We start from the raw sequence: 11,962 nt of genomic DNA on the forward strand, positions 1-11,962 counted from the left end.
TTGCCAAGTGATTTTACATATCCTTGGCTGAGCTCAGTCCACCTCCACTTTCCATCCCTGCACTAACTTTGCCCTTCTTTTTTTTTTTTTTTTTTTTTTTTTTTGTTTTTTGTTTTTTGTTTTGAGACAGAGTCTCCCTCTGTCACCCTGGCTGGAGTAAAGTGGCACAATCTCAGCTCACTGCAACCTCCACCTCCTGGGTTCAAGAGTTCTCCTGCCTCAGCCTCCTGAGTAGCTGGGATTACAGGCATGGACCACCATGCCCAGCTGATTTTTTTATATTTTTAGTAGAGACAGGCTTTCACCATGTTGGTCAGGCTGGTCTTGAACTCCCGACCTCATGATCCACCCATCTCGGCCTCCCAAAGTGCTGGGGTTACAGGTGTGAGCCACCGCGCCCGGCTCTAACTTTGCCTTTCTGAGCCTCTGTCTCCTCCTCTGTAGATAGGGATTCATGAGGAATGCATATAAGTGGTTACGTGGCAATCACACGTACCAGGTGCTCAACAGAACGCAGCATGGTTATTATTGTTGCTTTTTTGAAAATGTGCTACAACTCCTGAAAGCCACATAGCACCCTTCTGTTCTCTCTCCTTCACAAAAACCTTTCAGGTATTGGCAAGCAGTGATTTTGTCTCTGCATGGGCCCACGCTTTCTCTTCTCAGGACTCAACAGCCCTTTCCCTTTAACTGTTCCTCGGATGACAGTTTCGAGTCTCCCCCACCATGCTGCGGCTCATATACTTCTGATCATGTTTCACTTGTCTCCATGTCTCCCAAGGTGGGTGACCCAAGTGGCTGGGGTCTGACTGGTACAGACTAGAGCTGACTGACACCTCCCTCTAGGGTTTGGCCATCCTGCAATGGTAAATGTTGTGCTGGGGGGGCATGGAGTGTTTAATAGTATCACGGTGGCCTCTGCAATACGGGCTCTGTCATTCTCTCCCGTCTCAGCTTCCCTACCTCCCACCTGTGGCCTCTCAGTTCTCTGTATGTGTCATGTACTTTCTGCAGCCTCCAGGCCCTTGCACGTGCTGTTCCATCTGTCTGGAGCACACCTCTCCATCCCCAGGCTCCTTCACCATGCACATGTCATCTGGGCATCTGCTACTTGTTCACATCTCAGCCTAGACACCACTTCCTCCAAAAGCCCTCCCTAACTCTAAGACCTGTTCCTTTGGGCCTCCAAAGTCTTCTAAACTTTTCTTACCCTCATTCTTGCCCCAGGGTTATAAACGTTTGGTAGCTTCACTGTTTCTCTCACTTCCAGATTAGTAATTTCTTGAGAGCAGGTCAGTGTCTTCTTCCTGCCATATCTATAGTGCCTAGCACAGAGTAGATGCTCAAGAAATACATGTTGGATGGATGGATGGATGAATGAATGAATGAATGAATGAATGAATGAATGAATGAATGCCACTGCCAGCTCAGAAGGACTGCCCTCCCCTTCATCACCCAGGCCCAGCCCACATGCCCAGTTCCCTCCTGGGTCATCACTGACCTTTTCCAGGGCCTCCTTCAACACGGGGAGTGGGTGGGCCAGGGGCACAGGCTCAGGGTGCCGGGGGCACATCCTCACAGGGGCAGAGGTCTCCACTGGTCCCAGGGAACCTGGAGGGAACATCACATGGTGAGGAGGGGACAGAGATCAGGATAGGAATCTAGGGGGAAAGTGGCAGCAAGGGCCAGAGCAGTGCCTTGAGGACAGCCCTCCCCAGCCAAGCCAAGCCAGGGGATATCAGGGTGCAGAGACCAGCCATAGCCCCTGAGGGGCCTATGGAGCAGCATGTGTCCTTGGGGAGGAGGCACAGCCCTGCAGGCCACAACCACTACTGGTTGGTGGTCACTGTACTCCCCTCTCTCTTGCTTAACAAATTTCCCATCTCCCTGTGGTCAGTGGACTTAGACCATTCTGGCTGCGTGGGGCAGGCTCAGCCATGTCTGTCTGTCTGTCTGACTTGCCTTCATCCTGATTATGTGTTTGGATGGACTTCGAGCCCGCTTAGGATCCAGGCCTAAACCACAGCGACAACTTATTCTCTCACCAGAGCTAAGCATCGGGGCTTTGGGGTCCTGAGTCAGTTCTGCCTTTGTCCGGGTGTATGACTTCCTCGGCACCTCAGGGGAGAAGGTGAGGTGCTGGCAGGGCAGGATTCAGGCTGTGATATCATCACAGCAGCACCCAAGCCTTTTCCTCTAAGTCTGGATGGGGTGTGAAGGAGGATGAGCACCCTCCAGGACTATTAATACATCCTCCTTGTCTTCCACTGCACCCTGAGACTCCACCCAAAACTGAGACAAGGTCCCTGCGGTAGGTTTCATATGACCATAAATTCTATTTTTTCTTTTTTTTTTTTTTTTTTTTTTTTTTTTTTTTTTGAGACAAGCGTCTCACCCTGTTGCCCAGGCTGGAGTGCAGTGGTGCAATCTCAGCTCACTGCAACTTTTGCCTCCCAGGTTCAAGCGATTCTCCTGCCTCAGCCTCCCAAGTAGCTGGGACTACAGGCGTGCACCACCACGCCCGGTTCATTTTTGTATTTTTAGTAAAGCCAGGGTTTCATGATATTGGTCAGGCTGGTCTTGAACCCTGACCTCAGATGATCCACCCGCCTCCGCCTCTCAAAGTGCTGAGATTACAGGCAGTGCTCAGCCATATGACGATAAATTCTGTCAGCTCCTTCCACCTTCGAAGCTGGCTGGCTTTGTGGCTGGCCAAAAGAATGAGGCGGAACAAATTGCCACCTGCCTAGGCTAGACCTTACGGGGCTTACTCCCTGCGAACACTGCCACCTTGTGGACGGATCTGGGATAGCGGCCTTGAGAGCGAGAGTCCACGCTGAGGGAGAGGTCGGTCCCTCCTCCACCCACCACCCCGCCCCCTAAGCTGACTTGCCCGCTGCACCGGAAAGAGCCCAGGCTAGACCAGCAGCAGAGCTACCAGCCAGCCCACAGAATTATGGGAAATAATCACTTGCTTTGTCTGAAGCCAGTAGGCTTTGGGGGTGATTTGTTACTTAGCAATAGATAACTGACACAGTCCCAAACAGGAAAATTACAAACCTTAGGGAGGATTTCTCAACAACCCCATGACATGGGTTTCACAGAATAGGGTGGTCCCAGCTACAGCCTAGGCTTTGTTCAGCCTGGGACCCAGGTAGGGGCTGGTGTCGACAGTGGTGCTCCTCCCACTTTAATTGGAAAACAGAGGGCCTGGTAGGCATCACTAGCAGTGGTGGCTCCTTTATTGAGCCTTGACCCACCCAGGAAGGAGAGGCTCCAAGGCTTGGCAGCTGCTGCCCCTGAACACCTGTGAGTTGTTCCTATTGAGGTCTTACACACAGCTGCAGGAAAGTCTTGAAAGGGGGCTGGAGCCCGGAGATTCCATCATGGTGATCAAAGGCAGAGGAAGGGAAACACCATTTGCTCTTTCTTTGGTGTCCTTGAATTTTACCCCCAAACTGGGTGTCTTGAAGAACCCCAGTGGCATCAGGATCTTCATTTTATACACGAGGGCATCAAGGCACAGAGAGGCCACAAGACTGTCCCAAAGATGCACAGCTAGTAACAGCTGGACTCAGAATGGAGGCCAGAGCTTCTGAGTCTAAATCTTATGGTCCTTCCCTACACCCTAGAATCAGGGTGGCAGCTCGAAGCCCAGGAGGACCCAGAGGGGCTATGGGGAGGAACTCTAGGCTGTCTCTGCACTCACCGGTCTTCAGCTTGGGGAGATGATACTGCCACAGGAAACAGCCAGTCATGACCACTGAGAGCAGGCAGAAGAAGCTACAGATGGACGGGAGGAGCCACTTCTTCTTCACTTTCAGTAAGTTGGGCCGCCAGCCAACCTGGGAGAGCAAGGACATAGGGTACAGTCCCCTTGGGGGTCAGAGGGACAGAGGGAAAAGAGGGACCCTAACCCTGGCCCCTCCTAGGCCTCAGTTTAGCCAGATGTCACAAGAGCCCACAACTTTGGATAAACTTCACAGTTGTGAAACCAATGCCCTTCCCAGTGTGACTCTTTCAATAGTTCTGCCCTGCAAAAGCACCCACCCCTCTGCTTGCTGTACCTCGTTCCTCTATGGACTTAGTGAAATGTTGTAAGACCAGCTGAAATGCCACCTCCTCCAGGAAGATTTCCTCAACTCTCCTGTGTTAGTCTGTTCTCAGGCTGCTAATAAAGGCATACCCAAGACTGAGTAATTTATAAAGGAAAGAGGTTTAATTGACTCACAGTTCAACATGGCTAGGGAGGCCTCAGGAAACTTACAAGTATGGCACATATTTCATTCTTCCACTTATATAAAATGTCTAGATAGACAACCCATAGAGACAGAAAGTAATTACTGGTTCCAGGGGATGGGGGGTAGCAAGGAATGAAGAGTCACTGCTAATGCCTTTTAGTTTTTTGGGGGGTGATGAAAATGTTCTAAAATTGATTATGGTGCTGACGGCACAATCTTGTAAATATGCTATAACCACTGAATTGTACACTTAACAATGATGAATTTTATGTCATTCTCAATACAATTCCTTGAAAATAATAGTACCTACTTGTATTCAGTTGCAAGGATTGAATGAGTTAATAAATTAGAAGAGTAGCTGGCACATGGTAACACTACATATATGTTAGCTATTATTGAATGCCTCCTATGTGCTAGGCACTGAGCCAGATATTGAGGATATACTGATGAACAGAAAGGAACTCTTCCCTGCCTTTTGGAGATTTACAGTTTTAGGAGGAGATGGGTGTTAACCAAATATTTCATTAACTCCTCCTTGCCTACCTCCCTTGCTCAAAGGCACCTCTTCCACTTCTGTCCTACAAACGTGGTATTTGTCCCCCTTGCCTCTTCTATCCTCAGCACACACACAATCCCTCGATGGTGAATTACCAAATCAGAAATGAAAGGAGGCATCACTACAGCTCCTACAGAGAAATATTATGAACAACTATATGCCAATCCATTTGACAGTTTAAATGTGGACAAATTCCCTGAACGACTCAATCCCCAGGTGATCTCATGCACAAGGACACCAGCCACATGCTAATGGTTTCCGATTCTCTCCTGCCCAGCTCTCTCCCCTCTACTTCAGACTCCCATTTCAACTGCCTGCTAAGCATTTCCACCTGGAAGTCCTCAAGCACCTGGAACTCAACATCCGGAGGAGAAAACTCACTTGTTTCACTCCCTCCTCCTTCTCTCGTGTTTTCAACATCAGTTCGTGGCACCTGCCTCCACTTAATCATGCTTCAGGGTCTGCCTGGGCCCCTCTATGTCCTTCAATCCCTACCTCCAGTCAGTCATCAAGCCCTCCTGGCCTATTATAATTAGAAAATATTTCAAGGTTACTGAAAAATATACACTGGGCCCAGCGGCTCACTCCTATTATCCTAGCACTTTGGGAGGGCAAGATGGGAGGATCACTTGAGCCCAAGAGTGTGAGACCAGCCTGGGCAACATAGTAAGACCCTTTCTCTACAGAAAAATTAAACATTGGCTGGGTGAAGTGGCTCACACCTGTACTCCTAGCACTTTGAGAGGCCAGGACGGGTGGATCACTTGAGCTCAGGAGTTCAAGACCAGCCTGGGCAACATGGCAAAACCCTGCCTCTACAAAAAATAGAAAAATTAGCCAGGCGTAGTGGTGTGTGCCTGTAATACCAGCTACTCAAGAGACTGAGGTGGGAGAATCACTTGAGCCTGGGAAGTGGAGGTTACTGTGAGCCAAGATCACACCATTGCACTCCAGCCTAGTGACAGAGAGAGACCCTGTCTCAAAATAAATAAATATAAAAGTAAAAATTAGCTGGGTGTGGTGATACATGCCTATGGTCCCAGCTACCCAGGAGTCTGAGGTGGGAGGATTGTTTGAGCCTGGGAGGTCGAGGCTACAGTGAGCTATGATTGCACCACTACATGCCAGCCTGGACGACAGAGCAAGACCCTGTTCCTTGCTCTCTCTGTCTCGGTCTCTGTCTCTCTCTCTCTCTTTCTCTTTCTCCATATATATACACACACACACACACACACACACATATACACACACACATATATATACACACACATATACATATATATAATGGTGCCATATATATATATAGAGAGAGAGAGAGACTTGTAATGAATTCTTGGGCACTTACTCAACTTTGTTGAATCTTAACATTTTATCATAGTTTTCTCATATATTTACATTTTTCAAATATACTATGTCATTACTTATTTACTTTGTTCAGTTTCCCCATCCATAAGGATTGTTGTTTGTTTTGTTTACTGAGGTATTCCCAGTACCCAAAACAGTTCCTGGAACATAGCTGACCCTAATAAATATTTGTTAAATGAATGACTGGATGAAAATAAAACATTCTAGGTGGAGTTGAAGCCCTCTGTGTACCTTTCATGGATCTCAGTCCCTTCCCACTCTCCCCAAATGTAACACCCATGCTGATCTTGGTGTTTATCATAATTATGCACATGTTTATTCTTTTACTATTTGTTTATGTTTCCATAAACAGCATATAGTATTGTTTTGCACATTTTTTGAACGTATATAAATGATTTCATATTGTATAATCCTCCTGCAACTTGCTTTTTATTCAATTAGCTAACTACAGTTCTGGATTATTCATTTTGACTTCTGTAGAGTGTGCTGTTGTATAAACATACTGAGTAGTGTAGTAGTTAGAGCCTGAGGCCAGACTACCTTAAAAACGTGATTATTTTACAGTCCAGTTGGGAATCCTGTGCTAAAAGTGAAATTTCTGGGTGGCAAGGTACAGCCATCTTCACCTTAGCCACATACTGTTCTGTTCCTCCCTAAAGCTGTCATTCCAATTTTTACTCGTCCCACCTTTGATTCTCATTGCTATTAATATCTTTAATCTGCATCTTCTTGGCGGCTAATAACATTGAATACCTGTTCATGTGTTTATTGTACGTATTTGGATTTGATTTTCTTCAGTTGGACTATTCTCCTTTGCCTGGTCTTTTTCTATTCTCTTTTCTTTACTTATTAGAGTTCTTCATACACTCTTGTTTGTGGCTTGATTTTCACTCTGTGTTGATAACTTTTGTGGAGAGGTAGAATAGTGTAGTGGTGAATCCATGGCCAGATTGCCTGATCTGCAATCTTAGCTCAGTCACTTACCACTGTGTGACCTTAAGAAAATCAGTTAACTTCTCTGTGCTTCTGTTTCCTCACCTGTAAAATGGGGATGATAATAGTGCCTAACTCATAAATTTGTGAGGATTACATGAGTTAATATATGAAAATAACATTCTCTGACACATCGTAAGCCCTATTAGCTATTACAGTATTTTGGGATTGTTTTGAGACAGTCTCGCTCTGTCACCCAGGCTGGAGTGCAGTGATGTGATCAGTTTTTGCTTTTTTTGTGGAGACAGGGTCTCACTATGTTGCTCAGGCTGGTCTCAGACTCTTGGGCTCAAGTGATCCTCCCACCTTGACTTCCCAAAGTGCTGGGATTACAGGCGTGAATCACTGTGCCTGGCCAGCTATTACAGTATTTTTGAATAGGAGGGCTTTTGGTTTTGGTTTTGGTTGTTGCCAAATTTATCAGTATTGTCTTTTTGGTTTGCATTGTGTGTATAGTGCATGTGTGTGCTTAAGAAATCTTTCTTTTCACGGAGGTCAGAAATAGAGGTTTTTGTACTGTCACACACAAAAGAATTTTTGGTTATAGAATAAAGTAGGGATCCAATTTTATTTTTCCATATGGATAATCAGTAGTCCGGTACTATTTATTAAATACACCAACCTGTCCCCCACTGACTCGCATGCCAACTCTGAAATATATCAACAGTCTGTACCTACAGACATCTGCCTTCTGGGCTCTGTTCCAGGAGAGTCTCGCTGAGTTTATGTTCCATCCCTCCCTGTCCAACCCTGCACTCTCTTCCACAACAAAGATCGCTCACATGTTGAGCACAGTGTGCCAGGCTCTGTTCTACAGGAAACAATCTGGCAAGAGAGACTTTCTATGATCCGACTCCGACAAACTCCACCAGCCCATTCCCTGCCCCTCCCCTGGCCCCTGTGTCTTTATGCCCCCACCTACCTCCTGCATCATTGCCCCTCTCTGTACTTTTGCACCTGCCATTCCCTGGGGCTGTGGTTTCCTTTTATCCTTTTCCATCAGACAAACTGTGTTCTTCCCTTAACACCCACAGGCATCTGTGAAGCCTTCTCATTCTCCCCCAGGCAGAGCCACTCATGGTAACTGGCTACTACTGGCTTCTTTGTCTAGGTCCCTGTGAGGTAAGGATTCTTTGCAGCACCAGCAGAGAATTCCCTCCTGGCTCTTAGGCCTTGGATACCTGGTACCCTACCTGGCACTAGCAGGTTCTCAGGAAATTCTTTTGAACTTTACATGGTCCTGCAAGTTGAAAGACTTGGGTTCAAATCTTAGCTCCACCTCATGAGTCAGTTGTAACTCTGAACAAGTCTCTTCCCCTCTGAGCCTCTACTTCTCCAGGTGTTGAAGAGGGTTGGGCTACTTGTAAAGAGTTTACTTTTATATCTGGAAATCTTGTGTGATTTCAAAAGTGTCTTTCAGCTGTAGAATCTGGGGTTCTCACTGAAATCATCTTTGGTCATAATATCCAAAGACTGGAAACAACCCAAATTCTCCTCAATTGGTGAGTAAACAGACAAACTCTAGTAAATAGACATCTACACAAGGGAATACTACTCAGCAATGTAAAGGAACGAGCTACTGATACATGCAATAATGTGGATGAACCTTAAAGGCAAGATGCTAAGTGAAATAAGCCAGACTAAATGGCTACAGACTATAGAATACAACTTATAGAACATTCTGGAAAAGGCAAAATGATAGGAACAGAAAACAACTCAGTGGTTGCCTGGGGGTAGGGATGGGGTAGACTACAAAAGAGCAGAAGGGACTTTGGGGAGGTCATGGAACTGTGCTACATGTTTGTTGTGGTGGTGGTTATGGGATTGTATACATTTACTGAAACTTATAGAACTCTGGGAGGCCGAGGCAGGAGGATCACTCGAGGCCAGGAGTTCAAGACCAGACTGGGCAACATAGCAAGACTCCGACTGTAAAAAAAAAAAAAAAAGAAAAAAATTGCCAGGTGTGCTGGCATGCACCTGTAGTCCCAGCTACTTGGAAGGCTGAGGTGTGAGGATTGCTTGAGCCCAAGACTTAGAGGCCGTAGTGAGCTATGATGATGCCACTGCCCTCCAGCCTGGGCAACAGAGCAAGACCCTGTCTCAAAAAAAAAAAAAAACTCATAGAACTGCACAGATTTTATTTCATGTAGATGATACCTCAATTTTTACAAAATAAAGCCTTTAAAGATCCCAAAAGCACTGGGATTCTCCACCTGTTGGAGGAGTAACCCCAGATACAAAGGAGTGAATGGAAGGCTCTCAGATATTGCTGCAGGATCACATGGAAGATACTCCCCCTAGCATGAACACAGAGCTGCAGGGGCAGTGAGGACCCCTTGGTGGGAAGGCAGCCTGCTATCCCCTAACTGGCACCTAAGATGTGACCAGCAGATCCTTAGCTTATTTTTAGGTGAAGAATAAAATTCAGAGACGTTAATTGACTTGCTGAGTCCACGGGCAGTGAATGGCAGAGCTGAGATTCAAGCTCTGTAAGATGCACCACCCGCTCCTCCTCAAAATGCAGCGGGGATCTCTTCATCCCCAATTTACAGCCCTCCTCTGGGGCCCAGCCTCATCTCAAGTCTGTCTCCAATCTCAGGATTTATTCCAACAGACCCGAAGGTGGGTCAGTATTTAATCCCTAAGCTGCTTGCCAGCTGCTCACAGTTTGACTTGCAGTAGCCACTAGAAATCTCTCTCCTTTCCCTTCCCAGCTAGAAAATTGCTGGCAGCAGGGGAGGGCCCAGGAAGAACCAGGCTCTCCCAAACTCCACCTATAACATGGCTCCGCCACCCCCTAACCCCTGCTCCTTCTCAGGTGTTCTGTGCCCCAGTCACCCTCACCTCCTTCCTCATGCTCACAGCCCACTCTGGGACGACTACTCTTTGTCCAGTCATTCATTCAGAAAACAATCCCCGAGGGCTTGCTGTGTGCTGGGCCACATCTGCCCCCGCGGAGCCAGCAGGATGGTGGCATAATCAGACACAAGGGCCTGGGGCCAGGGAAGCAGGACTTGACTCTGGCTCTACCACTTGTTCTGGACAAATGACCTCACCCTTCTGAGTCTCAGTTTTCTCATCTGCATAATGCAGATAACAATTCTTCCTACATTTTATAGGGTTTAGTTGAGAATAAATAAGATAGTGCATGCAAAGCCCATAGAGAGCTGTTCACCAGTTGGTAGCTAGAGGTGTAATAAAGGGTTTCAGGGCTCACAGATACGGATGAGCTCAGCCTAGGGGGAGGGAGGAGGAGGAGAGAGTCATTGAACAGGTAGTTGGGAATGAGCTTGGGTCACTCCAGACAGAGGCCTCTGGGGATGTAAAAAAGGAAGAGTAGTTAGTTTCTGGTTTGTTTTGAGAATTCAGTGAGTTTATGTAAAACATTTGAAACTGTTCCTAAAACATTTGAAACAGTTCCTGGCCTGCAGGTGCAAGCTCTAGAGATGATGATGATGACGATGATGATGATGATGATGATGAAGGTCATGTAGGGGGGATTTAGCCCAATATTTGAAGCCAGCAGGATGGTGGCATGGTCAGACATGTGTCAGAAGCTGACACATGGTGACGGCTTCTTGGGGCTGTGCCTCACCTGGGTCTTCATTCTCTCCAAGGCATGGAAGATTCTGGCTCTTTGAGGATTCAGGTCTACACCACAGGAGATCCTGTAAGCAGGAAACTGAGTCAGAGGAGTGAAGGCAAAAAGAGGTCCTGAGGGGCTGGCAAAAAGAGGAGGGGAACAGAGAAAAGCTAGAAAACAAGGAGGGTAGCCGAGGATGCAGGGGACCAAAGTAACCCTCCCCTTCACATGTCCCCGCTGTCAGGTGAGACCAGGCTCAGAAACCCCTGCCAGGTGACCCAGCATTCCGGTTTGTTCAGCACTGTCCTGATTTTAGCACCGAAAGTCCTGCATTCCCAGAAACCCTTCAGTCCCAGGTAAACGGGACCGTTGGTCATCCTGTGTGCCCCTGCATTGAATTCCAGCTCCTCTTCCCCCCACCGCCTGCCACCCCCCTAAGCCTGCTCAGAACAATCTGGTTAGGCCCTCAGGCTCTTGGCCACCACTTACCCTCTTCAGAAGGTGCCAGCAAGAACAGGGCAGTTCAGACCCCAGCTTGGCCAACCAGTGCCTCTGGGAGTCCCCTGTGTTCCAGGGAACAGGAATGGCTTCCCAAGCTCTGAGGCACAGGCTTTACCAAGCTCTCCAGGGGCCGGCAGATGTGGCGCCTAATTTCCCCAGCGCTAATCCCCCAGAGTGCCTGCTGCCATGCGGATTAGCTTCTGGGGTCCCCGAGCAGCGGGGAAGCGGGGGAGAGCTGTCAGGGAACACCGGGTAACACCATGTGACCTGAGTGCTCCAGGCTGGTGAAGAAAGGAACGCTCTCTCCAAAAGGAGTCTCTGCCAAACCCAGTGTGGACAAGGGATGTCAGGAGGCCACCAGGGTCACTTCCAGCCGGGAAGGGAAAGGAGAGAGATTTCCAGGCTTGGTCTGACCCCACACAAGCTCCGCAGGCACCTCTGAGGAACCCAGAGCTCCAAGGAACCAGTTTGAAGACCACTGGGGTCAGCCTAGTTGTGAAACATTCAGATAACCTGGGTTCAAATATTAGTCTGTCACTGCCAGTGTGAGCCTGTGTGACCAGGGATCATAACCTCTTTGCCTCACATCTATAAAGTGGGGACAATAATACCACCTTGGTTAGTGTGCGGGTTAAATGGAATGTACTCATGAAGCAGGCAGCCCAGAACCTGTCACCCAGTAAGTGCTCCATAAAGTCTGGCTTCTTATCATGGACTGGG

The 11,962-nt window shown here is 47.7% G+C and overlaps 1 protein-coding gene across 1 annotated transcript in view; it reads right to left on the bottom strand.

Moving 5' to 3' along the window:
• Positions 1-10,705, bottom strand: part of LACTBL1 (lactamase, beta-like 1) — a 36,397-nt gene extending 25,692 nt beyond the window's left edge. Inside the window, exons 1-3 of the mRNA XM_011966591.1 lie at positions 10,574-10,705; positions 3,710-3,845; positions 1,502-1,611 (exon numbers count right to left, since the gene is read on the bottom strand). Coding sequence (XP_011821981.1) covers positions 1,502-1,611; positions 3,710-3,845; positions 10,574-10,705 — 378 coding nt within the window. The remainder of the gene's footprint in view (positions 1-1,501; positions 1,612-3,709; positions 3,846-10,573) is intronic.
• Between the last annotated feature and the right edge of the window lie 1,257 nt (positions 10,706-11,962).

Source organism: Mandrillus leucophaeus, unplaced genomic scaffold (assembly GCF_000951045.1).
Source record: "Mandrillus leucophaeus isolate KB7577 unplaced genomic scaffold, Mleu.le_1.0 Scaffold765, whole genome shotgun sequence".
NCBI lineage: Eukaryota > Metazoa > Chordata > Mammalia > Primates > Cercopithecidae > Mandrillus > Mandrillus leucophaeus.